This window comes from Tamandua tetradactyla, chromosome 25, assembly GCF_023851605.1.
Source record: "Tamandua tetradactyla isolate mTamTet1 chromosome 25, mTamTet1.pri, whole genome shotgun sequence".
NCBI classification, from domain to species: Eukaryota; Metazoa; Chordata; class Mammalia; order Pilosa; family Myrmecophagidae; genus Tamandua; species Tamandua tetradactyla.
In genome coordinates this window covers 42,841,399-42,869,300 of record NC_135351.1, presented here as the reverse complement: position 1 = coordinate 42,869,300, position 27,902 = coordinate 42,841,399, and the positions used below count along the sequence as shown (strand labels likewise).

Genomic DNA, 27,902 nt, shown 5'->3' with positions numbered 1-27,902 from the left:
CTGCGAACCTGCTGGACGTGAGCAGCCCCTGGGGCAAATTTTATATTCACCCCATTTGACAGGTGAAGCCATGGGGTGTGGGAGGTGAGGCAGGTGGGGACCTATGCAACCACCCCATGGCCCAGCCCTTGGCCTGCCCAGCAGGCTCCTTGGGTGCTCGGAGACTAGGATGGCAGGGCCGGGAGCAGGGTCTGAGCCAAAGGAGGCCTGGACACGGAGGGCTGAGCATGTGGATTTTTCTTACTGCAAATTGATTATAAAATAATTCATGTGCATGATAGAAAATATGTGACACACAGGAATGTTGCAAGATGCAAAATCCACCACTTTTGGGGACGTTTTAACACGAGAGTCTCTTATCAAAAACAGGGGCCAGGTTTTACAACTTCCCCGGAGGTGGGGTACGGCCGAGGGCTGAAGCACACCCAGCCCTGCTTGGCAGCGTGGTGGGGTGTCGTGGTGAGCACTGGATGCTGGCCCCGGGGTGGTGGGCCTTGGGGGCCCTGGGCAGCCCCCACCTGAGGCTTCTAGAGGATTCTTCAAAGGTAACTTAGTGCAGCATGTGGTTCTGTAGCCTGACCCGGCCCTTCCTTAGACTGAGGACTCCCCGTTCCCGGGCACTGGTGGCCTGAAGGCTGGTTCCTGCTGCAGTTTTGGGAAGCAGAATTTTCCTGGAGTTTCCTGGGATACCAGTATTCATACATTTATTCAGCAGGCATGTATCGAGCCGCTACTCTTCACTGGGGGGGGCGAGCAGGAGTGGGGGTGCTGAGCTGGGCCCTAGAGCAGGACTCCCTCCCACGGGGCTTCGGGTCCCATGGGAGACAGAAGGCCGTGGCATAGGGCCAGCCTGGCTGTGTGTGGCAGTGCCAGAGGACAAAGCGCTAACCCCCAGGCAAAGACCCAGCAGCGGCGCCAACCGGCCACAGAGTTGGAATCGTCTCGAGCTCAGCGATGGACGTGATTGCAGAAATCCAGTTTCCACACACTGACTTCGTACTCTTCATGACAGCCTTTTAAGGCATAATCATTATGTAACATTCATTAAAGTCTTTCCAGTTTACTCAATGGCGCTAACCCAAATTTACCGAACCCGGGTGGTTTGGAGACACGCGGGGCCTGCTTTGCGGGCCTGTGGCCTGGAGCCTTTCGCTGCCCGTGTCTGGAAACTGAACGCTCTTTGGACAAGGGGCCACATGCCTTCTCGGGGTAGTGGGCCCACGGGCGACGTAGCCCGTGCAGTCTGTACAGCTGTACCTCTGCTCTTAGGTCCACTTCCAGTCCATCGCCATGCTCGGCACACCACGTCGGTCTTATCCAACTTCTCTGTGCCTCAGTTTCCCCTTCAATAACACCACCTACATCTTAAAGAGGCAGGCGTTAGGTACCATGCCATGCCGTTCTTAGCACCAGCGATAGAAGTTCGAGAGAAAAACAGCAGAAAAACAAACGAAAACACTTCCCTGCTTATCCTCACGCAGACATACGCGACGTTGTCCGCACATCTCAGGATATTTAGTGCTACAAGGTCTCCCACCCATCCCAGGGTAAACAGGCAAAGTGTGTGCTTCCCTGCGTGAATTCTGTTATGTGCTAAGGAGGGCGTGTGCATTCCTCCTGACCCTAAATCACAGGACTGGACTGTCCCTAAAGGCAGGCCGAGACCCATGCCGAGGCGCTTCCTCTCCCGGGGACCCGGCACGTGCCTCAGCTGGCATCAACAATGTGCTTCCTTGCAGTCCCACTTTCCACCTAGCTTCCTGGTGATGTCCCTTTGGACAACATTCCATTTGAATTTCCTGTAATGAAATTCAGGACTGCTTTTGCTTAACTTTAATCATTTAGACCTTCTCACGCATGTGGGTGCCGAGTCCCCAGTGGCCACGCTGAGCCCGTAGGAGCGTGTGCACTCTGAAGGGGGAGCCCTGCGGTCAGCCAGGGACTGGTGGCAATGGCCCGAGAGGCACAGCTCAGATCCCACATCTGAAAATCATGATTTTCCATATTTTGCAGACATTATCTCCAATGTTTCCCCAGCATTTGTACGTGTGTGTGTTTCTTCCCCCACTAGATTCTTATTTTGGGACAAAAAACAAAGGCCTACTTATACCCTCCCCAATAACTTCTTCCTTGGACCTCCAATCTCCCTCTTATCGCCAACCTTCTTAAATAAATAGCCAACTTTCCAGATGTTTCTTGGGTACTGGCACAAAGTGACAACTCTCCGTGGGACCATTTCTGTATTACTTGTCGCATCTGCCCTCTGTGTGCTGCTTCAGCACTGCTAAGCATTTCTTCTCTTTTGCATTCCACGGATCTGTGCCAGGGCACGGTGTGTGCCATGCGTGGTTGTGGAGGTGCGTGAGGTGGACCAGGACCGGCCCTGGCGCAGGGCACCCGCTGGCAGAAGGCGGCATGAGACGGCACTGTGGCATCTGTCTCTCATGCGAGGGGAGTACGGAAGAGTCAAGGACTAACTTCTCCTCAAGCTGAGTTGTAATGTTGCTCTCAAAAATTTATTTTAATTTATATCCGAGATAAAACCTTCAAACCTGCCCCACCAATGGTAGCCCTGGGTGCCCACCCCATGCCCTGTCCTGGTCCCCAGACAAAGCAATGTTCAACCAAGCTGTTTCTTCTCGTTTTTACATCCTTATTTCTTAATATTATCTGTATGCTGCTGTTTCTTGATTTATCTGTTTTAGGTTGTACAACTTCCTACCAGGTAAGATACAAGTTCAACCTTCTCACAGCCCTTCCCTTCTTTCTTGCCTTCTTCTTATACACTCAGTATAGTTATATTGTACTTGAGGGGAGGCTAACTCAGTACTTCCATTATTATGACTATGTAAACTTTACCCATGCTGGATCAAGTAAATGCCTACTGTTTTGTTTTATTTCTCATGCAAGTTTTTAATTTTTCCTTTAAAGCATCTGCTCTGCCCATTATATACCTGTTGGAGATTGAATCGTGAGCCCTACAAAAGGCAAGTTCAGGTCCCAACAACTGGTCTTATGGCTGAGGACCCATTTGTGAATACGACCTTGATGATGTTATTATTAAAATTGCCCCAACTGAGTGAGCAGGCCTAATCCCATGTGCTGAAGTCCTTGTAATCTACGGAAATTGGATGCAGAAAGAGAAGCCACAGGGAGCAGCCAGAAGCTGGAGATGGGTGTAACCTGGAAGAGAAAGGAGAGGCCGCCATGTGCACTGCCAAGCAATGGAAGAGCTGGCCAGTCAGAAGACACTGACCAGGAGGAAGCGAGCCTTCCAGCCTCCAGAACTGCCTGCCAGTAAGTTCCTCCTGAGAAGCCAACAACGTGCATGTGTTAGCAACCAGGAAACTATGACAATACCTGCTGTTAGTTTATTCCCCATCTCTTCAGTGGCTCTCTCAAACACCTTTGGGTAATTTCCTCAAATGTTCAACCATGTACCACCGTTAGTCTCATCCCTCATTGTTCCAAAGCTCTCGTCATCCCAGCCTGCTGCCTTGGGGCGATGCTTTGCCATGCTTTCCTGCTGTGGCCCCTCTTTGGTGGAGGCCACACTTTCCTGGTGCATATTAATGGCCAAAACTCTCTTACCTGAACCACTCCTTCAGGCAGCTTCCTGGGAAAGGAACAAGGGAGGAACGCTTTCTTTTAATTTCTCACATATCTGAAAATGTCTCTACTGTACTCTCAATGGATAGTTTGGCAGAATATAAAACTCTGGATTGAAAACAATCGCCCCAGTGTTTGGAAGGTATTGTTTCACTCTCTTAGCACGCAAGTTCCTGCTTGGATGCTTAGTTTCGACACATGCTTTTGAATGTGCACTCTCTTATTTCTCTCTGAAAGTTTCTGGGTTCTTTTCTTTGTCTTTTTATAATTTCTTATGCTGGTCAACTGGTACCCTTTCAAGCTGGTCATTCCTGACACGCAGTATTGGATTTTCTAGATTGATTATATATATATATATATATACTAGATTGATTATATATATATATATAAATAATAAATATGTATTATATACATATAAATTTTTGTTCTTTATTTTCTGGGAGATGTCGTCAAACTTATTTTCAAATCTATTAAAATTTTATTTCTTTTATCAATTTTTAAATTTCTTTGCTTTTTCCTTTGTTGCAGCTTGAATTTTTAAAAAATAGAATTTGATTTTAGAAGGACTTCAGATTTATGGAAAGATTGAGATGGTGGTACAGAGTCCCCTTGCTTGCCATAGCCAGTCGCCCCTTCTAGTAGCATCTGACATTCTTGTGGTACATTTGTTATAACTAATGAACCAATATTGATACATTATTAATTAAAGCCCATCTTTTATTCAGAATCTCTTCATTTTCCCCTAATGCACTTTTTTTATCCCGGGATTCTGAACAGAATCCCACGTAACATTTAGTAATCATTTGTGTTTTGGCTCCTCCTGTTCATGTCAGTTTTTCAGACTTTCCTTGAGACGTTCTTGTCAGGTGCTTTTTAGGATGTCTCATGACTGGAATTTGTCTGATATTTTTCTGCATGGTAAGATGGGGTTATGGTTTTTGGGGAGGAAGATCACATTCTACCAAGGGCACATACATCAACCTGATTTATGACTGTTGACATTGACACTGACCTTGATCACTGGCAGAGGTCATGTGTCAGTTTTCTCTACTGTGAAATTACCCTTTTCTTCTTTTCATACTGTCTTCTTCAGAAGGAAGTCTCTAGGGGCAGCCAGAGTCGGGAATTATGCTCCTCTCCTTTGAATGCAAAGAATCTATGTAAATTATTTGGAATTCTTCTGCATGGGAGATGCATATCTTCTTCCCATTTACTAACTTATTCAATCATTTATTTTATATCAGCTTGGACCCAAAGATACGTATTCTATATTTTGTGGTTATAACCCAATACTACCTAATTTTGCTGCTCAAACTGTTCCAGTTTTTCTCACTGGGTGCTCTTTCCGTTGGTTGCCGTGTCCTTTTGACATTCCTCCATCAATGTGTGGTATGTATTTGCATTTTTTTTTAACATTTCCTTACTTTCTGGCAGTACACAATGTTCCAGGGTTCTCCTGCACGTTCTCTGCCTTAGTGCTTGAATCAGCCATTTCTGCAAGGATCCTTTTGTTAGAGGATGGTATTAGAAACCAAGATCTTGGCACAATGTGTGCTCATTACTGCTGGGGTGTCACGTCTTTTAGACCCTCTCAGCTGACAGAGAAAAGAAATATTTGTCTACATACTAACTCATGTTGATATATGCAAGTCTAGAATTATTTCATATGTAACCACCTGCATCTATATTAAGCTAACCATGGGTCCTTACTGATGTTTCCAACTCTAATCCATTATGACATGGGTCATTCCAGCCTTCTCCCTTTGCTTATTTGTAAGTTTCCACTCCAACAGTGAGAATGCTGGCCCCTGCCATCTGCCATATTTTTAATTAATTCTTCAATTCCCATGGATACGTATTACAGTATCAGAATTGTTAACATACACTTATCAACTAGCAGGCAGTGCTTATGTGCAGTGTCTTTTGCTTTTAGTCTTATAGACTCCACTCATTTCCAAGGTTACCTAGGTCAGCACCCCTCCCTGCCCCCAATGCATTAATGCTGTTCCATACATTTGTAATATAATTAACTTCTCTTGTCACCATCTGCATTCCCTCCTGGAATCTGCAACCTCCTAAATGATTTTTTTAAATTGTATATACTAAAGTATACTCTTTATGCTGTTCTATGTGTTTTGAAAAATGCTGCCATTATTTCCTTAGTTTCCCTCCCTTTATTATGATTTTAATCGTGGAAGCATATATACAACATAAGTCTTTCCATCCCAACCCTACCCCGGCATACCATTCAATGGGAATAAACACATTTACAATGTTGCAGTAGCCCCCACCATCCATTACTAGAATATTCCGTTCCCTCAAAACAGAAACCCTACACTCATTTTACATTAACTCCTCATTGCCCCGTCCTCCACCTCTGATAACCTGTACTTGACTTTCTGTCTCTGAGCTTGCATAATCTCTGATATACTTAAATTTGACACCCTAAATCTATAACAATCTCCTTTGATTTGATAGTAACTTAATTTCAACAGCATGCATCAACTATGTCCCTACACTCCTCGGCATCTCATCTTTATGTAGTTCTTGTAACAAATGACATGTTTATGCATTATGAGTCCCAAATCACTGATTTATTATTACATTTGCCTCTTAGATCCTGTCGGAAGTAAAGAGTGGCGTTGCAGACCCAAAATACAAGAGTGTCGGTGTATCTGTTTACCCCTGTCCTTCAGGTGGTGTTTTCCCACTTTTCCATCTGCTTCCTGACTATTAAAATGCGTTGAAATGATTCATGCGCTTGTGCATCTTTCTTGCTGTTTGTGTCCTTGCGGATTAGTGCTCTTCTAATGTCTCTGTAGTCATTTTAGTGGGGGTTAATTAGGAGGAGAGGGAGGGTGAAGGCAGTACACCGCGTTAACAGGAATGAGTTCTTGTATTCACTTGTTGCTAAGGTAGAAGATTCCTAACTGGTTTGTTGCCCCATCTCTCTCCTCTTTAAAATAGAAGGTTAATATTCCTGAGTGACAGCCCTGGAGGGGATATTCCCCTGTCCCAACATTCTAAGTGACTTCATTGTCTACAAATTTAGGTTCACATTTTTTGCCTTAAAGTTTGAAGCCTTCCCTGCTCCTCAACATTACCTCCCAGCACTCTGCCACCGGCACCCTGAGCGATGCCAACAGTCCATGGTCCGCGGGGCGCAGGGCCTCTGCGTGCCCTGCATTCCTTCAGGCCTCCTCTCTGCCACCTGTTTACAAAGCCCCTGCTGAAGGACCTGTACAATGAGGGCCCTGATTCCTCCATGAGCAAGACCCTGTTCTACATTGGGAACTTCAGGCCTCTTCACCCACAGCCCGCCACGCATGTTTCCCACGTGGCACTGTGGCTGCTCTTCTTGGGAGCAGGTGGGGCTGACTCAGCTTTGAGCTGCATTGGCTGGCACAGCTCACAATCATGAGCCCTGTGAGTGTGTGAGCACCCTAGGAACCCATGGGCAAAGGTGAGTCCATAAAAACCTCGTGGAGAATAAGAAGTAGAGTCAAGTTTGCCACCTCGACACTGGTGACTCCACTCAAAATCCAGGACAATTCTAACTTTTTATGCATTAAATGGAAGCAAAAGCCCAGTGGAGCCACTGCTATGTGGAAAAGCAGCTGCACTCAGCACACTCCCGAAACCGCCATGGGCCTTCTCCATCCATGAGGGTGGCCTACTGCTCTGCCAGTTTTGAGAGCAGAGCTGGCATCTAGCAGCCCAGTTCCCCCAATTCGTGCCCATCCGGTGCTGCCCCACCCCTTTGCAAACACCTACACTTTCTTCTTAATATATATTTAAATATGGCAAATCTTTGCATATCCCATGGGTGTTACATCTGATTAGGCTATTAAAAGTGAAAACTCAAACTACAAGGGAAAACCACACACATCCCTGTGGAAATTTCATGAATTAGAGTATCTAATACTAAAAATGGACCAGTTCATAGACATTTTCAGATTTGCTAGCCAAATGAAGGGGGAAAAAGTAAATCAAATCCATAGTTACCACTTTTATTCTTTCCTAAGGAAATGTTAGAAAAGATGTTTAGGCAGGCTGAAGAGAAAACTGACATTAAAGCTTAGCAAATCCTTCTCTTTCTCCGAGTGACTGAATCAGATGGGCTTCCCTGTGGAATGGCTATGAACGAAACCAATGTGCTGTGATGGGCTCAAATAATCAACTCACAGCCCAAAGGGAAGCGACACCGATCAGAATGCATTTATTTGGGGCAGCAAATACAAGGAGCAATCCAGGTGTTGACTAACCGAGAAAATGAGCGGATATACAAACCCAACAAACATCCAAAGCCATTTTCATTCCTCAGTTCTTTGTACCTTAAAAAGTTGTATTGTTTCAGCCACACTTTCCTTGCTTCTCTTATTAATGCACAATTACAAACCTGTCTTTGGTGAGCTTTAGCATTAATGAAACTGTTCTATTCATCGTTTGGTTTTATTTGTCCCCAGAGCAATACTATCTGGCAATTGAAGTTCATCGCTAGACGTAAGGTCATAACATCCAAGGGGCACTAGCCCCGCTGTGGGCAGGTGGGTAAAGGAAAACTTGAGGAGACTTAGTGTCCCACCCAGAGAGTGTGGGCAAAATCAATATTCTGTTTCTTTTCTTTAGGCGATGACAGGGCAAATATTCAGACCCTGACTATGTTGCAAATGAGAATAACAAAGGAGAACTGCTACCATGGAAACTCTCCAGATGGCCTTTGTGGAGGGCTCCTGGCCGCCCAGTGGAGCCTCACATTAGGCATGGAGTCTGTGTGAGGGCGCTGCCGATCACCTTTAATGAATGGTTCAACTCTGCAACCCTCGGCAGCGCCTTCTGGTCCAACCTCATTATCAGATCAGCACAGGGGAACTTGCCTAAGATGTACTTGGAATGCAAAGCAAGAGTCAATTGAAGTCCCTCTCCCAATCTGCCTTTTGTAAAAACAAGCTACAGAGTTAGTTTAAAAGATGCACATTCAGAAATAAATGATTAAAAGCAAACTAGGACATGGGATCCCAGGCAGATACATCTCAATAGATACCTCACTTAATCTGTGTGTGTGTCAGATATTTTTTCCTTTCTGTGGTGCCCGCTGCAAAGGAAAATTCATTCTAAGGCTTACAGAGTTCAACTTTTTAAAATGTGGCTCTAATTTATATGAGTGGATGTTTTAAAGAAGAACTTCTGTGGTCAAGTACAGGCAATATTCCTACTAATATATTGTTAAAAATCCCAAATTTCCATAATTTAATGATTTGGTGGAGGGTGTATAGCTAAGATTTTAATTGAGTTAACAAAAAAGAATTTCAAAGATCCTCTGGTAAAGTGTGTGTGGGATAAAACTAATCATTTTCTTTCATTTGAAAAGCACTTTCACCGTCTCAGATTTTGATTAAGGAGCTTTTTCTAGGGCTAGATTGTCTTTGAAATCCTGGCTGGAATCCTGTTCGTGATTTGCTTCACCTGAACGAATAGACTCCTGCCTTCCTCCAGCTTTGTTCTAGAATGAGGCTCTGACATGTGCGCCACCCTCGAGGCTGGGGCATGGGCAATGGTAGCTGCTTCCCCGCGAGTGAAACGTTGTTTAGGGAGATTTACCAGCCCTTCCTCCCGCTCATCCCTGGATGCTGTACAGGGGTTTACTAGGCTGAGGAGTTTCAAAATAGTTGCTTGGGCCATTTCCTGCCTGTCCTGGGGGTCCCTACTCTGCCATCTGCCAGCAATCCTCTCCCTCACTGACTCTTAAAGGTGTGGAAATTCACGTCGGGGACTGCAGTAGCTGTTGTGCGGCCAAGGCATGCACAGTGCTGCCGTCCAGTGTTCTTGGCATCTTTGACCCTCTCGGATCCATGTTTTGCAAATGTGCATCATTCATTCCCTCATTCATTCATTCCCAATTCCCCGAGTCCCGCTTATGTGCCAGGCACAGTGCCAGGCTTTGGGGACATGCTGCGGAAGGTCAGGACCTCCACAGCCTGGAGCCCCGAGGTGGGGCTGGGGTGATTTTCCAAAGGATGGTGGTCAGTGCCGTGAAGGGGTGGCTAGGGGAGATATGGGAGCAGGGAACGGACATCTAGCCCCGGCCTCGGCAGCTCAGAGGGCTTCCTGGAGGAGGTGACTCTGATCTGAGACCCAAAGACAGACGGGGGTGGGGGTGAGGCCAGAAGAAAAGGGTCCAGGTCAATGGCAGAACACTGGGCAGCCAGAGTTGGAGGGACAGGGTAGGTTCATGGGCTGAACTACAGGCAGCCGAGGAGAGCTGGGGTGTGGAGAGCTGGGGAGAGGCTGTGCTCACCTCTGGAGGGCTGTGTGTGCTCAGGTTACAGGACTCTGCAGCATCATTCATGGTCTCCACCTTCCACTAAGCCTGCTCTGTGCCCTGAAGCCCTTCCGCCCTGTTCACAACTATCCCTCTAACCCAGCACACTGAATATCCGCAAACTGCCATCTCTAACCAAAAGGCAGAAACAACCCAATGTCCGCCAACTGGAGATCAACAAAATGTGGCATATCAGTATGGTGGAAAACTATTCAGGCACAAAAAGAGTGAAACTCTGACATGCCACGATGAGCAGAAGCTTTGGAAACAAGATGCTAAGTGAAAAAAGCCAGACACAAAAGGCTACATATTGTGTGGCTCCATTCACGTGAGCTAGCCGTGGATGCAGGCAGGAAACGTTTGCCAGGGGCTGGGGGGCTACGAGGAAGTGGGGAGAGACTGCATAGCGGCGGGGGCAGGGGCCATAGAGGGCACCTGCGAGAGGCTGCGAAGGTGAGCAGGGTGAGCCTCGGCCCCTTGGCTGGGGCTCTCATAAGCAGAGGACATTTGTGCACGAAAGGTCAACTCTTGGGAAGAGGCAGAAAGGGCCGGATGGTCCTGTCATGGCGCAGAGGCTGAGGGACTGGCGGCCGTCAAAGTGTGGCTGGGACACTACGGGCTTCTTGGGGAGCCGGCCTCCGGTCCCTGATTTTGGACATCCAGCCTCCAGGGTGGAAATGCCAGGAAATGCCGGGTGTGGGAGCCCACCGGCCGGGGTGCCCACTGCAGCAGGCCTGGCAGCGAAGACAAAGAGAATGAGATGCTTTTTGGGGTAACAAAAGTGTTCTGGCAGTAGGTGGTGATAAGGACCATACAACTTTGTCAATGTGCTAAACCACGGAACTGCACACTCTGAAACGCGAATCTAATAGTGTGTGAAGAGATAGCCATGAAGTAAGTTTGTCAGTATCTTGATAATTGTTGAATCTGGGGGAGGGTTATGGGGGTTTATGATATGATTTCTTCCTAAAAGACAACAACAATCCCCCAAATTCCATCTCATCCACCCTCCTCCTTGATTCAGTTCATTTCACGAAGAGAACAGGAAACAAGAGGCAACAGCTGCCCAGGTCCCGTCACCAGACCTCAATGCTTACTTTCATCCTCCCCTCACGTACTCATTTCTACTTTTAACAAATGCTTCCTGCCAAATATTCTGCTGGGAGGTGGGGATGGAGCAACGAGAGACAGCCCTGCCTGGGGACTTCACCATCTGGAAATATTAGGGCCAGGCATTTAGGAGTAATTACAAGTGAGCTATAGGGAAGAAGAAATACAGATCTAAAGTAGCCTGGGCAGGCAGGGAAGTTTCCCTGCAGGAAATGATGCTTAAGGTCAAAATCCCAGGGGGTGGGAGTGAGCCAGTCGAGGAGCCTGGAGGGGAAGTAGAGTGACAGGTGAGGGCAGGACATGTGTGGGGGAAGAAAGGTCAAGTTGCATCAGAGCTGATGTGGCTAGAGGACCAAGGGCGGGTGGGACATGGACAGGAGACAAGGATATACATGTAGGCAGGGGACAGGTCACCTGGGACTTGGAGGTCACTCATGGATTGTAGCAATGACAATCTCTCCAGAAGCCCTCACTGCTTCTCTCCCAGCTCCTTTGCCTGCAGCAAAGGAGAATATTCAGAAGAAACAAGAAGGCATGGTTCTTTCCCTCAACAGCAGCACAGGCCTGAGCAAAGCTGCATCAGGTGGGCACGCTCATACTGTGCTATGCTGTGCTGCCCCCATTATTCAGTGCCCAGGCACCAGGGTGGCAGGGCAGGGATGGTACAGGAGAGTCCTATGGGTGACTGTCCTCGAGCATGTAGGGATTTGGCATCCTTCCTTCTGCAGGGAGATTCCTATTGCTCCAAGGAGCATCATGTTCTCCTCAGCAAAGGCTCCCTGAACCTCAAGGCCTCTTGCCAAGGCTCCTGCCTTTCCACCCGCCCTCCCCCCCCCCCCCACCAGCTGTGCACACTGCTCTACCAGCCACACAGCCTCCATTGCCTCTGGCCACTCACTGTTGGTTTCTCTGAGGATGGCCATTTACAGAGGCCATACCTGCCCCCATGCAATCCAGAGTCTGCACTCAGCTATATGCAATTTGGAAGACTACTCCTGAAGTTGTAAAAATAAAAGCAGTTATGGCTTCACCACCATGGCAGAGAAGGAATCTGTATGTGGTATCAAGAAGCAGTGGTGCTGCCCTGTCCTGGACATTGAGCAAAAGACCTTGCCTGCTGCTTGCCCTTCCCCTCCCCTGCCCTGCCGGAGGAGAGCACCGAGCTCCTGGTTGGCAGGTCACCTTGGCAGTGAGCGGGTTGTGGCTCCAGAAGCTCTTTCCAGCCATCCCTTAAAGGGCAGAACTGTTGGCATTCACAAGGACACTTCTAGTTCACCCAGAAGATGTGGTACTCATGTGGGAGGACCTATTTGCCAGTGCAGTGGGCTCTGCTGGTCTCATGGTACCAGCTGGAGCTGCTGGCTTCACAACCCAGATGGATGAAATAGCCCTGGACCAACCACAGGCAAAATTATGATGATCTCTTTCTGGGTGCAGATACTGTGCTTAGCTTCTCTCCTCACCTTCCAGCTATGTAGGTGAGGAAGCAGGGCTCTGATGAGTGGCCTGTCCACTGAAAACACTTTAAAAGGACTATGGTCAGACTCATTGACTTTCTGTTTGCATTTGTTTAGAAGTGTAATGAAACCCTGGCAATGGGATGCGTCTTCACTTAGACACATCTACCTGTAATATCTTTTTAAAACATGCTATTAAAAAATCACTACGGGATGTCGTTCTTTACTATACATTTTCTGAAATTCAATGCAAACTGTTAGTTTGCAAGCTGCTGGAATGCGATATAGAACTAAAACAGCTTTTAAAAAGGGGAATTTAATAAGTTACAACTTACAGTTCCCAGGAAGCGAAAGCATCCAGATTAAAGCACCAACAAAAGGTTACCATCATTCAAGAAAGGTCAATGGGTCAGGAAGCCCTCTGTCAGCTGGGAAATCACGTGTCTGGCATCTGCTGGTCCCTTACTCCTGGGCTCTGCCACTTCCAGCCTCTGTCCCTGTAGGGGTTCCTCACTTTGCTTCTCTGGGGCTGGCTTTTATCTCTTGGTTTCCCTTGGATCTCTCCAGGTTCTGGTTTGCCTAATCAAGTCCCATCTAGAATAGATGGTGTCACATCTCCATCTAATCAAAAAATCACACCCACAATTGGGCGTATCACATCTCTGTGGAGATAATCTAATTAAAAGTTTCTAAGCTACAGTATTGTATTTTTTTTTTGGGGGGGGGGAGGGTGCATGGTCCAGGAATTGAACCCGGGTCTCCTGCATGGAAGGCGGCCATTCTACCACTGAACCACCCATGCACCCTTGAACCTACAGCATTGAATTAGGATGAAAAGAAATGACTGCCTCCATAAAATTGGATGAAGATTAAAACATGGCTTTTCTGGGGGTACATAATGCTTTCAAATGGGCACATAAACCTTTGGTCTAAAGTTGAGCATGTGTGGTTGGCCACTTGATGTGACAAAGGGACACTCTGAGTTCCATGTTTTAGAGGGACGTGTCTTGGCCTGGTGCAAGACCTCTTTGGCTGATTGATAATTCCTTACAAGCTATTCACTCCTTCAGGGCCTGATCAGAGCTGAACAGAGTGCTGAGGACAATTCCTGGATCTCTCTAGAGGCTGGTGAGAACTTATGAATGAATTGTCACTTCTCCATTGCAGTCTTCCAGCAGGGCTAGAAAGCTAATCCAAGCCTCAAGTCTCCATTTTTTTTTTTGTAATCCAATGTTTTTCCAGCAAAATATCATGAGGCTAAATTACTCACCCTAGCTGCAAACAGTTTGTATTTGTACCTGTAAATTTATGCATTGTTCTAATTTACATAAGATTTTTGTACGTAATTTTCAGCTCTTACAGGTGGATGACTTACACATTTTGTTTTTCTCTTGTCAGGTGAGAATGCCAGTTGTGTAAGAAAAAATGAAAGTGCTATCAAACCCCTCACCACCAGAAAAACAAACTGTTGAAGAGTTTTAAGGAGGAGGCCTGACTTGATCATATCTGCATTTTAAAATAAACTCTCTGGCCAAGAAGAGGAGAAGGGATGGGAGGTGTGTAAGAAAGTGTGTTCAGGTTAGGGTGAGGAGGCTGATTCATTTGCACCTGTGTGAGCAGATAGGGGCTTCAAATAGTGTGGTGGCAGTGCCACAGAAGACCTCGAAGGAGCACGAGAAATCCAGGAGCTAACCTTGGGAAACAATGAGGATGGACAGATGTGATGGTAGGAGGGAGGGAGGGGTCAAGGATGACTTCTGTGCTTATGAACAGAGGGGCTGAGCAAATAATGGCTGAACCATTTACAGAGAAAAGAAGCAGATCTGGAAGAAGGCTGGGAGTGGGGAGAGAAGAGGATGTATTCACTTTGGACACGTTGGTTTGGAGCATTTGTGAGAGGAGATACATTAGGCAGGCAGGTGAATATGCAGGTGTGAAGCTCAAAGAGGCCATTTTGGAATGCGAACTTGGCAGGTACCAGCTTATGGTTGGAACTGACAGCTGTGGTAGTGGACAAGCTCACCCTGGGAAAAAGTGTTAATTAGAGAAAAAGGCAGCTCCGTGACAGACGCTTAACCAACACCAAGCATTAAGGAGTGTGCAGAGGTATGAGGCTCGCTGAGGAGCAGGTGGAGGAGCAGCCAGAGAGAACCCGGCATCATATAAAGTGGGCAAAAAGACAACCAATTGACTGACTGACCAACAAACCAACCAACCAACCAAATAATTAACCAATCAACTAATCAACGAACCAGTTAGTCAACCAATCAATCAACTAATCAATCAACTAAATAATCAGCTAATCAACAAACCAACAAATCAAATAAACACCAGTTCAAAGAAGGATGCTGTAGAGAGAGGAAATACAAGCAATCTTGGCAGGGAGGGTAGGGTGGGACTTAGACGCAGTGATTTGAAGAGCCAGGAAATGACAATGGCTCCAGACACACAGAAGTTGTTTTGTCTCCTTGACCATGGGTTTCTCTCCTTTGCCAAGTTAGCCCCTGGATTTCTCGTGCTCCTTCGAGGTCTTCTGTGGCACTGCCACCACACTATTTGAAGCCCCTATCCGCTCACACAGGTGCAAACGAATCCGCCTCCTCACGTTCCCTGAGCACTTTTCTTACACACCTCCCATCCCTTCTCCAGAATGCCCTTACCCTCTGGGTCTTTGTATGGCTAACTCGTAATCTTCGTCAAAGTGCCAGCTTATACATCCCGTCTCCCGGGAGACCTTTCATAACTTCACAAGTCTGGCTCAGGGAGCTTTCTCCTGGGCTCTCAGAGACCCCCGGACTTGTGTGATAATTGCTCTTTATTTCTCTGTATCCTTCAATGGGCTGTAAGCAAGTTGAGGTTGACACAAAGGCTTCACTCTTTTTTAGCTCCTGCACCTAGCATAATGCTAAGCACAAGGTAAGTACACAATAAATGCTTTCTTTTTTTGAGTGAATTAATGAACTTTTGTTCTGAGTCACATGGATTTAGATCCTTCTGAAAATGGGAGAACTAAAATCATATAATAATAACCAAGTTGGTTTCTCCTTTCACTTTGAAAATTATTTGTGAAATAAGTCTACATAAATGTAGAAAATCAAAGTTTGGTATGGTTATTTCACACCCAGTTTCTCTTGTCATTTCCATTGTATCTCGAAGGGGCATTTTTGAGTGCTTCTACTGACTTGGGGTATGAGCTCAGGGCTAGTGCAGAAAGCTCCTCATCGGAATTGTTTCCCTCATTTTCAGTATGTTTTTATTCTGCGCCCCCCTGGGGGAGCCTGGCACTGATAGAGGCTGCGGGAGACACAGACTTAGTGCCTGGAACTGCTTATTCCTGTCCCTCGCAGGCCGGGGAGCCGGAGATTGCGCTCTGGTCCTCCAAATCCTCGGGTGCTCCCCCACCCCCGACGTCTCCCAGGAGCTCACTCGGGAAAAGGCAGGCGCTGGAATTTTGCTAACAAGCGGCTCTTTCCTCTACCTGAGATGCTTTTATGGCCTGAACTGGGCCGTCTGCCATGCAGAATGTCACTCTGGAGAGTTCATCAGCTTTAGTTGGCAATTCAGATGAATCAGGCTGGTGGGGGAAGAAACAAAGCTGAAATCCAGAACCAGGGAAGGGGATGGCAGGGGGCTTGTAAACGCTCTGCATGGTCACTATTGAGTAAGCGTAAATTCTATACGTATTTACAGATAAATCATATATGTACATTATTTATATGTATATAATTTCAGTTTCTCTTTCCTTGCATTTAAAACTTGTACACTATCACAACTTCTCTTTTTAAACAATCTATTTTAAGGATATTTTCTCATTTTCACTGACATGATAATGTGTTTGGATTAATCCAGAGTCCTGTGGACAAGGAAGTGCTCTTATTTTTTTTACGCTCACGTCAGCTGCTCTTGCTCAGACTCTAGATAGCAAAGAAAGGGGAATTTAGCAAGAACAAAACACTCATATCACTACAACTGTGTTTTAAGCCCTTGACGAAATGAATGGAAGGTTGCAATAGTGTATTTCCGAGACTGAACCAAGCCAGGGGCCCCCCCAGGGAAAGTCACGGCACTGGCGAGGTCTGGAGGCGAGTAGATGAGGAGGTGGCGTGTGAGCAGGGCTGAGATGGGGGGACAGGAGGCAGGAAGGCCACAGCCTCAGAGCTGGCCAAGCTGACTGCTCCTGGCAGGCAGAGAGAAGGTCACTGTGGTCAGTGAGCACCGAGGAACGAGGTGGAGGTGCCGGTAGGGGCAGCAGGAGTCCAGCCAGGCGGCCCCTCACATGCACGGGACGTTGCATCTCTAGCAGCAGTGGGGGGTTAGCCTCCTCTGAGCAAGGGGGTGGCCTGATTTCAGGTGCTTTCAAATGGCCTCTTAGGGGCCCCAGGACAGACGGGCGGGGTGGGGTTGTCCTAAGCAGTTGGGGAGGGGGTGGCTCTTGGGTGGGCGCTGGTAGCCGAGCTGGTGAACGTGGGGTCTCGACGGGGATCCTGGAGGTGCAGGTGGGAAGGTCGGCTTGCTGGGGGGTGAGGGCGGGCTGGGCCGCCTGGCGGATTTCGGGCATGGCCACCTGGGCGGCCGGGCAGCAGGCTGGGGAGGGCACGTTCCAGGCTAGGTTGGCGCTGCTGAGTGACAGGGGCTGCAGGGGGCCCCGGCTGAGCGGGCAGGACCCGGGGCCCCCAGCACTGAGGGTTGGGGGGCGGGAGGAACAGCCCATGAGCCTGCACGGCCCCTCTGGAGACCCGGGGGGATGGAGGGAGGTGGCCATACCTGGAGGGCAGGGGCAGCGCTGGGACCGTGCTGCCGCCCAGGGGTCCACCAGGCCCCACTGCTGACCTCAGCTTCACGGGCACCGGAGGTGGCAGCGGCCCGGAGCGTCGCAGTGACCTGTCCAGGTCGGCACAGCTGTGACGGGAACCCGTTGGGACAGGCGGGGCGGGGGCTTCCCTTCTCAGGAGCGGAAGGAGGAGGCAGGGCCACCACGCTTTGGAAACACCTGGCTGTGGCAGGGACACAGGGGCAAGGGCGGTCCCAGGGGGTCAGTCCTGCCCAGGTGGGGATGGGGGGTGGGTGGGCGCTGGTTGGGAGATCCTGCAGAGGTCGGGGCCGTGCGGGGGGAGTGGGCAGGGGGCAGGGTGGGCTGCTGGCGGGGTTCGGGGGGTCAGGAACCCCTAGACTGACAGAGGCTGCGGCATGGCAGAAGGGCTGCTCGCTGGAGGAAACCCAAGGAGCCGCTGTTGCTTCCAGTCATCTCTTTGCCCTGTGCAGTAAGAGCCCCGGCGCTGGTGGGGAGCAGTGTGGGTAAACTGAGGCAGGGGCCGAAGGGGCTGGCAGAGCGGGCTGGGGGCCTGGAAATGTGGCTCTGCGGCACCGCGGGCTCCGGCAAGAAACTGGGGACTCAGAGACCAGTGGGAAGAGGGGGTCGATGTGGGGAAGGAGGGCCTGGGGGTCTTAACAACACAACACGATTTGGGGGAGGGGAAGGTTGTTAACCAGCTTAGGCGGAATTGAAGATGTCCGAGTGCCCCTGGGACACCTAGATCAGCTCTCGGGAAGGAGGGGACGAAACCTCAAGTCCCGGGACGCGAGATGGGTTACAGACACACACCCCTTACCCCACCCAAGTGGACACCCCCCGGTGCCCAGGGCAGGCTCTCGAGGCAGGTGGGAGGCCAGTAGGGTTCTCCTCCTCCGGAGACGAGAAAGCCCCTGCGCACTCTAGTGAGGTGCTCAGAGAATTACAGACTGGAATAATGGGAAAGAAATGACATTCTCAACTCTCAGGGGAAGAGCAGAGCTGGGAAAATAGCTTAGTAGATGAACTGCAAGGAAGTTTCAGCAATTCTTTAGTGTTCTCAAGAGGTTGCCAGGAGATGCAACCCTACGGTGCAGGAACAAGGCTAAGATAAAATAAAATAGAGAGGGAAGAGCTAGAGGGCGAGGGAGAGAGAGGAGAGGGGAGAGGAGAGGGAAGAGAGAAAGGAGGGAGCGAGAGAAGGGAGAGAGGAGAGAGAAAGACAGAGAGACAGGGAGGGTGTTGGGAGAGAGAAAATGGGCCTTTCTCTAAGAGTCTCGTGAGTCCCTCCGGACGTCTGTGGCAGGAGGAAGGAGGGGCTCGATCGGTTCCTGAGAACCCCACATGCTCATTTAATTCTCACGGCAGCTCAGTGAGGCAGGTACTACTTCTCATGGCAAAAGTGGTCAGCACGAGGCAAGAGGGGATGAGGCACTGGCCGAAAACTCCTAGGAAGAGAGGAGCTGACCTCAGAGGCCTGGCCCTCACCTCCCAGAGCACAGCAGGCTGGGGAGGGGAGAAGGCAGCCGAGAGGGGCTGGGCTTGGGGATCTGGGATCTGGGACTGAGCACCCTTCGTGTGGCAACACAATAAACGCTGTGTGCGGACTCTGGGTGAGTGCCCAGCAGCTCATCCCTACATCTCTCATTCTCACAGTAATGCTGCAGACTGATATTCCCATCTCCTTTATTTTTCCACACGGGAAACCCGAGGCTCAAGGACAGGAGTGACTTGCCCAAGTGTATTAGTTCTCTCTTGCTGCTGTAACAAATATCACAAATGTTGTAGTGAAAACCAACAGAATTTAGGTCTGATGGGGGTCTCACAGGGCTGACATCAAGGTGTGGGCAGCCTACTTCCTTTTGGGGCTGAGGGGAGAACCTGTTCTTCTTGCCCATTCCAGTTTCTGGAAGCACCCACACTCCTTGGTCCCTAAAAGTTACAGTTTAAGCAACAATTGGAAGTAAGCTGGTTTTGGTCCAACAGAGATAATCTATCAGAAATAGACAAGTAATGTAGAATCACCAATCTATAATTGCTACCCACTTTGTAAGACCCCCCCCCTTTAGCATAAGGAACTTAAATGTCACCCAATCATTGTAACCTCCCCTTTAGAAATCCCCCAATTGCTTTATAAGCCAGTGCAGCCTGCTAACCATCTTGACACGCTTTCTTCGATTTGAGATCTCACTGTTTCAATCAACCTGTTCTATTGATGACGAGTTACTATTGGTTCCTTTTGACCCCGCGATTGAACAACGACTGGAGGGGCTGAGTCTGGATTTCATCTTGATCAGGAAATGCTGCCGACTCTACCTTCAACGTGCACACGGAATCCTGCCACATCTCCAGGCCCTGCGGCCGAGCCCCTCCTCTCCCCGGGAGGATGCGGTAAGCTCCGCCTGTGCCCCTAACGACGCCCTCAGCCACTGAGGGATGCTTTTAATCCTGCCCATGGGGTGCCCATGGGGTGTGTCCGTCCTGCCGGTCACCCTGGCCACGCTGCGCCCCCAGGCCTGGAGAGCCGCTGGCCATGCGGGCTCACACTCCTTCCTGCTGGGAGGCCCGGGGGGGGGGGGCGTCGAGGAGGGGGCATCCCTCCACCTCCACGCCCACGGCCCGGCCGGCGGGGCCCCTTCTGCAGACGATTCGGGATGCCATCACAGAGGAAAGGCCGCCTTCTTCCTGGGTCGGAAATCCCACGGTGGACGCATGCGGGGTAGTGGGGTTTGGAATGTGGAATGTACTGGAAACCCTCAGGGCTCCGAGATACCAGGAAACTCCAAGTGTGCCCACTGCGGTGGCTCCGGTCCCCTGGCCGTCCTGGCTGTGAGCGCTCAGTACCTAGCAGGCGTGGCCGCGGGAACTCCAGAGGGTCTGAGTGGGCCCACGGGAGGGTGGCCAGAGGGAAGGCGCCCCCGGCCTGAGGAGGGGGCCCAGGGTGGGCTCCTCTCTGGGGTGGGCCGAGCCATGCACCCCTCGGAAGGCACGTCCGCCGTCCGGGCCTCGCTCCCGGGTGTCCCCCGGCGTGCACGGGCCTCCCCCGTCGTGCGGGGCGGAGGTGTGCGGACAGGCTCCCCTGGACCCCAGCTCCACAAGGCCGGCCTGAACGAGGCTGGGCCTCGCTCTCTAGTACCTGAGCCTTACAAAGAGGAGCCCGAGTTCAGAGCTCAGAGTTCAGAGCTCAGCAGGACCAGACACTTCTGACTCCGGGAGGGAGCCTGGCCTTGTGACACCTTGACCTTAGCCTTCCCGCCTCTGAATGTGAGTCGAAACTCCTGTTTGAGGTCATGCCTGTGTGCTCTGCAGCTAAGACGTTGTCCGCCAGCAGCAGGCCTGCAGGGACGCGGGGGCCTGGGCACGCGGCGGACAGAGGCCACCAGGAGGCTCGACTGGGCTCTGGCGCGCGGACAAGCAGGACGTCCCCTCTCGGAGCACCCCCAGCATCGCCATGCCCAGGACTCTCCAGGGAGAGAGACCCACAGGGTGTGTCCACAGCGAAGGCTGCAAGGCCAGGACTCCAGCGAAGACGACGAATTCCTCAGGAGACGCTGGCTGGTGTGGAACCCGGACCCTCCCTGCTGACATCACGAGTTCTCCCCTTGAGACCTCCCTCACGGCTGAAGGCAGGTCCTTTGTTGACGGCAGATGTCATCGGCCATGGACGCCGTCAACTGACTGATGACTTTAAACCACAAACTAGCCTCACAGCTACACTCAGGCCATGCTTGCTTGACCCACCAGCTGGACACCACGGCCCAGCCAAGCTGACCCATGAAACGAGCCGTCGTCTTCCAGCAACCCAAGTGCTCCATAGTTTTTCTTTCTTCCTTTCATTTTTTACGTAATTTTTTTATTGTAGTAAAATATATTTAACATAAAATTTAACCATTTTTATGCATACAATTCAGTGTCATTGCTCACACTCATAATGTTGAGGTAACATCAAAATTATTTCCCGAATGTTTCAATCCCTCACACAGAAACTATAATTCTCCCCGTTAAACAATAGCTGCCCGTTTCCTCTCCTCCTGGCTTCTGGTAACTTCTAATCTACTTTTTGTCTCTATGAATTTGCTTATTCTAGGTATTTCACATAAGTGAAGTCAGATAATACTTCTCTTTTGTGTCTGGTTTCTTTCACTCAGGATAATATTTTCAAGGCCCATCCACATTGTAGAATGGATTGACTTGATTCTTTTCTCGGGCTGGATGAGTCTCCATTGTATGGCGAGACCACATTCGGCTCCTCCATTCTGCTTCCGACGGACCCTTGGGTTGTTTCTACCTTTTGGCTATTGTGAATAATGCTGCTAAAAACTCGATAGTTCTCTTCTACTTAAACCAAACCAACAGAGGGTTATTTCTCACATTCTTCAGAGTGGTTTTGCTTTTTACAGTTCAGAGTGTGTGCGTTCCAGAGAGGAAGGAAGAGAAGGGACCCACAGCTTTGTGTCGACAGCTCTCAAGGGCTTGGTAAGAAAACCTGACATGCCATCCCTACAGTGGACGAGGAGCTTCTCAGACCTGGTGACAGCAAGTCTAGTAAGTGTCACCGAGCACCAGGCACCGCTCGGTGCTGCGCGTGCAGTGATGGTACTCACGCCGCCCCATGGGAGAAGGGCTAGCGGAGCCCCTGTCCTAGAACCAGGCAAGCTACAGCCAGAAAGATCAAGCAGAGGAGCCCAAAAGCAAACCCAGAGAGGGCTTACCCACCAGGTGTGGGTGCTTCTCATGTACCTTCTCACAACAAAGCAACTCGAAACCCAAACTGCAAACTCACAGTCTTTTCACCCACGGAATTTCGCTTCCACAGTGGCCGGAGCAGGGAGCAGCCACAGGGGCGGGTCGGCAGAGAGTTCTGGCAACACCCAGGGGTGCCGCCTGGTGGCCAAGCACAGAGGTTCCCTGAGCTTCATTTTCTGCTTTAAATGAGCGAGGCCACACCTAGTGCAGGGGTTGCTTTGGGAGCTGAGGCCTTTGTACCCCACAGCATGGTGTGTGGCTGCAGAGAACCCCAGGGAGCCATGGTGTACTGAGCCCTGGCAGTGCTCACTGACTCAGCACAAAGGGCCCCCCGTGCTGCAGCCAGCAGGAGACAGGACTGACCCCACATTTACTAGGGGAATGCCCACCAACGGGGTAACAGTGGATGGGGAAAGGATTCCAGAGCCCACCACAAAGGGCTGGGGATGCTTGTGTCCCAGACACACCAACAAAATGAGAGAGAAGTGCGGTGGGGAGTGGGGCGGGGAGGCCGGTTCCGGAGCTGTCATGGGGGTGAGAGCTCATGGGGCTCCAGGTTGCGAGAAGTCCAGGCACCCCTTGCTTTTTAACCCTTGCTAGCCCAACCTGGGAACAGATCTGGTGCATCGAGGAGGGATACACTGAGCCTGGAGAGCCACGCCAGAGACAAGACTGTGCAGAGTGAGCCCAGGCAGCACCCCTGGGCTGTCAATGCAGCTCAGTCACCCTCCGTGCTGAAAGGGAGACCTTTTCCCCTTATCGCCAGCAAGTGACAAGTGCCGTGCTCTCTACACTCTGGCATGCGATTCTGGCACATCCAGCGGCGACCCTGGGGTTCCACCTCCTGGATGTGGCCCAAGGGTTGAGGAGGGGTCTGGGTGGGATCCTAAGCCAAGATCTCCTCGGTGTCAATTGAAGTCCTGGGACATGATGTGGGGGCGTCGTGGAGCTCGTGGGCGGCACAGCTGGGACGCTGCATGCACTTTTGCAAATCTGTTTCTATGCCATTAAATTATCTGCATCTTGTAGCACCGCAGACCCTTCAGATGATTTAATGGCATAGAAACAGGTTTGCAAAAGTACATGCAGCATCCCTGGGGCAAAGACCTTCCCTTCCCATGGGGAAAAAATATGAGCAGAAAGCAACACGCCTTATCTGGGGGCTGCGGAAACGAGGAGCTGATTGCAATGGGCACTTCCAGCGAGGTTTTAAACATGGAGGCCTCCCTGGAAGAACTGTGCAGCTTTCCTTCCTGACTCTCCTGAGGGAGATCCATCATTTGAAAGCCACGTTCATAGGTATAAGGCACAGAAATTCAGTCTTAAAGACACACACGTGTATAGCCCTGTCATTTGTTTCTTTCCTCTCAGAAAAATTCAATGCTTATGGTTTCAGGTGGAAAAGAAGAATCTAGAAGTGATTAAGGAAACACCCTTAGCCCCTGTCCTTGTGGCCCATCCTCGGTGGGTGGACATGGCCGACTTCTGGGATGGACCTTGCCTCGTGCCTGTTCTTGGGTCCCCCCGGCCTGTGGGTCACCTTGGGGCTGGCACAGAGCATGCCTAGCTGGTGCCAATCCTCCTTCCACTCAGGCCCAGGGCGTGCGTGGCTGCCCGTGTGGGGCTGGGAAGGCTGGTCCTGACCTTGATTTTCATTTCTGGGCAGGCTGGGGCGAGATGCTCCACAGGGCTGGGCCTCCCCGGTGCTTGGGACAGGCCGGCCTGGGTGCAGTGCAGGGCACTGGGAAGGAGGTTATTGAGCCCGAGGCTTAAAGGAGGGGACGGACTCAGGACTCGGGACAAGAGCGCCCCAGAGGCAGACATGTGCTCAGATGGGCTCTTCTGCAGGGGTAATCCATCAAAGAGGGCTTGGAAGAATTAGGGAGATAAAGAAATTCTGAAGAATTAGGGAGATAAAGAAATTCTCTATGTTAAGAGTCTTCATTTTTGAAATGTCAAAACCTGGCAGGAACTGAAATTAAAGTGAAGCAAACTGGTCAGGCAAAAGCTTTTATCAGTTGAATTTGGCCTCTCCTACTTGTGACTTAACAGTGTCCCACCCATAGACTAAAGGCAGATTTTCTGTGGTTTATTTACTCCATTATTTTTTCAAAATAATAGTTCAATACTTTTTGTGCATAATACCTGATTCTGAAATAGATTTTGAGTGGATTTTGGGAAATGTGAATTTTCACTTGTTTCATGCAAAGTTTAAAGCATCCCCTGTGAGAGGACATTTCTTCTGTTTTCATTCTTATGTGCCACAAGTCCTTTTCCCATCAAGGAAAGCAACAACCAAAAACTCAGGCATAAAAGCCCTTAAGCAATAAAACTGGTGTCCAAGAAAAACATTTAGTTTGAAAAGGGGTTGAAAAATGCAGCCTTGGAAGAGGCACTGCTTACACGGGATTGTTCAACAAATTCCTGTTGTGTGAGGTTTGGCATCTACTTTCTAAAAATATAAGCATCTGGGGGAATGGGACAAAGCCCAGGTCTTGGACCCAGCGAGGCACACAGTGGGAATCTGCTAGCAATTACACTCAGCATGAGGTATGTGCCCCAATTTAGCAACGCAGAGTCTAACAGGGTACGAGAACCCAGCTGGCACGCCCTTACCATAATATATAGCCAACGGAGAAGGTGCATATGGCGGCAAGTCCACTGCTCCTGCTGGGATACTGATGGTGTGACGTCCTCATCTCGATTAATATAAAGGGCAAAACCGTTGTGTGCTGGAAGAGAACAGAGAGCAGGTGACTCAGAGTCATGCTGTCGCTCCTCAAATGTTTCTGCTCCAGCAGGAGAGTGAAGGGTGTCAGTTCCTAGGAAAAATGCCCCAGCAAAGAGAAGCATTTGGCTCGCCAAAGAAGCAAAATAGACATGAAAATGTGGAGCACATCCACTGCTCTACTGGCATTTTTCTTCCAGATCTTAATTTTTGAAATTTTATTTTATGTATAACCTTTATTGGATATTTTCCTTTATAGGAAAATACTGGAAAATAAGAAAGGAATATAGATAGACACTATTAGCATTTTGGCCTCTGGGCTTTTTTTTCTTCTCTGTTCATAGTATTTATACGATGGAGATCATTCTGTGCATAATAAAAAAAACATTTATGACATCACTGTAGTACGAGGACTTTCAATTTGCCATTTTTAGAAACCCTTCTACAGTGTCACAAAACCTGCCTACACCTCCAGTTAATGGATTTACTATAATTTATTTAACCAATTCCTGTTTTTGGACATTAATAGTAATGTTTCAAATTTTTCATGTTTTAAAAATGTCATGGCGAATATCTTTGTAGAAAGAAGTTTTTGTCTGAATGTTGAATGCCAAGTTATTTTCTTACAGCAAAGGCCACGGCGATTCTAAGGTACCTGACACAGAATGACAAAGGAGCTTCTAGAAAGGCTGTGCCAGTTTGCACCAGAAGCGTGCAGGCTTAGCTGCGCTGCTAGAAGGCAGAATCTGGAGAAGCTGGGCTGGGCACGCATTTGTATTTTTCTGACTCAGAGGCTACTCTAGGGACCAAGTTCAGAGAGCCAGGAGGGAGAGGAAGTTTTTTCTGTCTAGATGGTAAGAAGAAAGGAAAGTCAAGTTTTTTAACTCCTCAAAGATCTAAATAAGCTTGGTGTCGAAATTTGGTGGAAAGCAAAGACCCTTTTAGGTGCAGGTGGGACAGGTTACATATTTAACCTCTAAATGGAGCATTTCCCAAGAGAACAGAGATGGAGAAGGAAACGCAACAATTTCTGCCTCCTTAACAGCCATGGAAAAAGCTTTTCTTGCTCTTGTACTGTTTGCATATTCAAGAAAAAGGTAGGAAATGGAATGCCTTGATTTTCAAACACTAATAAATACTTTAGTAAAATGGAAACAGGTGGCAGGTAGTCATGGGCAGGTAAAGATAAGTTGGGGATATCATGAGGAACATCCTTGGAATGATTTATTGTTTATACTCATAGAAAAAATAGACAGACAGGATTTTGTAAGAAATATTAAGACAGTGGAAATCCTCTGTCTCAAATATTCCCCCCAAATAACTGTTCTGTTTGCCAATACATTAGTGACTACAACATGGCATTTCAAGAATGTCGGGCAGGTGATTCCACAGTTGGGTAGTTTTCTATTTCTTCATCCTCTGTTTCTCTATTATTATTCTAAAACAGTATGATTAGCTCTGAAGGGAACCACACAAAATGTCCAAGTGTGCTAATGCAGAGATGGTGTGCATTTTAATATCTAATCTCCTGGTTTTCCATTACAATCCAGTCACTTCAGCAGGCTAGAACTATTATTTTGGTTGAGCCTCAAAATAAACAAAAGGTCTTCACTGTTAAAAACCAGTTTTGCTCCCTGTGTTCTCTCATCTGGCCCGGAACCGCTATGAACACTCACGGACAATAAAAGCCGCTGGCAGGAAGGCAGCGCCCTCGGCCATGGGGACAGTTAAAGGCGGCTGGAAGTAGTCTCAGAACGCCGATCCTACTTCCACAGATGCCATTTCAGCCAGACGGGGGCCCACCAAGGATCAAGCTGACCCCCCAGGGGGCTCTGGAAGACTCCTGGGGCCCGGTTCAGTAGACAGGCTCTGCAGCAGCTCCCAGCAGCTCCCCAGCGGCTGCCCAACAGCTCCCAGTGGCTCCCCAGCAGCTCCCCAGCGGCTGCCCAGCAGCTCCCCAGCAGCTCCCCAGTGGCTTCCCAGCAGTTCCCCAGCAGTTCTCCAGCGGCTCCCCAGCAGCTCCCCAGGCGGCTTCCCAGCAGTTCCCCAGCAGTTCTCCAGTGGCTCCCCAGCGGCCCCCCAGCAGCTCCCCAGCGGCTCCCCAGCGGCTCCCCAGCGGCTCCCCAGCAGTTCCCCAGTGGCTCCCCAGCAGCTCCCCAGCAGTTCTCCAGCAGCTCCCCAGCAGCTGAGTGTCGGCTCTACTTATCTCTAAGTATAGTATGAGGTGGAACCTGGACTCCAGCCCCAGGGAGCCGCCCTTCATGGACTGTGCCCATTCTGCCCTGGAAAAGCTCCCAGATGTCGCCCCCCTGCCACCCCAAGCCCTCTGGGGCAGGCTGCCTCTCTGAGGGGCGGGGCTGCCTCCGGAAGATGGGGTCCCAGAAGGGAAGCCCAGGCCCTTCTTGGGCTGTGCACGTTGCAGTTCTGCAGGACTGGGCAGGTGGCTGGAGTGTGTGCTGCCTGCATGGGGATCTGCCCCCGAGCCTGGTACTGTGTGGGGAGATGTGCGCGGCGGCCCCACAGGCTGGACTGCTGCACGTGCCTTCACCTTTGTAGGGTATCTAAGTTCTCCAATGTCCCTGTGGCAATTTTGGATCATACATAAAAGGCTGAAGGATGGCTGCATGAGTGTGCGTGTGTGTGCATGTATTTGTGTGTGGGTGTGAGTGTGCACGTGTGTCAGCATGCACACGCATTCCTGTAGGCACTCAGGCTGCAGGGCAGGGCCAGAGATGCTCCCAGAAATTGTGGGATGCTGGAGGCAGGGCCTCCCTCTGACAGCCCCCCGAGTTTCCAGGGACATCACAGACAGGAGTATCTGGCACAGCTGCTCCAGGGTACAGAATGCTGTATGCTCCAGATTGTCACGTGAATATTTTGTTTACTTTTGTTTTTTTACCCTAAGTCACCCACAGAATAAAAAGGAATGAAGAATGAAATTTTTATTCTGAAACAAAGCAAAAGGGTATTTTCAAGTTGGAAAAGAAATAAAATCCATTCGTTAGCACAACGTGATCGAGAAAGAGCAGTGTGGCACTGGGGAGACCGGTCACTCACACGACAGTGACGGAACACTGGCCGGGCTCAGGCAGCCGTGTTGGGTGGGGTGAATGGGGTGCACGGGGCGCCTGGGACAGCTGC

The 27,902-nt window shown here is 49.6% G+C and overlaps 1 protein-coding gene across 2 annotated transcripts in view; it reads right to left on the bottom strand.

Moving 5' to 3' along the window:
* The window catches only part of AIG1 (androgen induced 1), a 202,173-nt gene that overhangs the window by 8,463 nt on the left and 165,808 nt on the right, over positions 1-27,902 (bottom strand). Inside the window, exon 4 of one of the 2 annotated variants that reach the window (XM_077143351.1) lies at positions 24,650-24,765. The exons of the other annotated variant lie outside the window; for it this stretch is intronic. Within the exon in view, the coding sequence (XP_076999466.1) occupies positions 24,650-24,765 (116 nt within the window). The remainder of the gene's footprint in view (positions 1-24,649; positions 24,766-27,902) is intronic. 2 annotated transcript variants of the gene reach the window in all.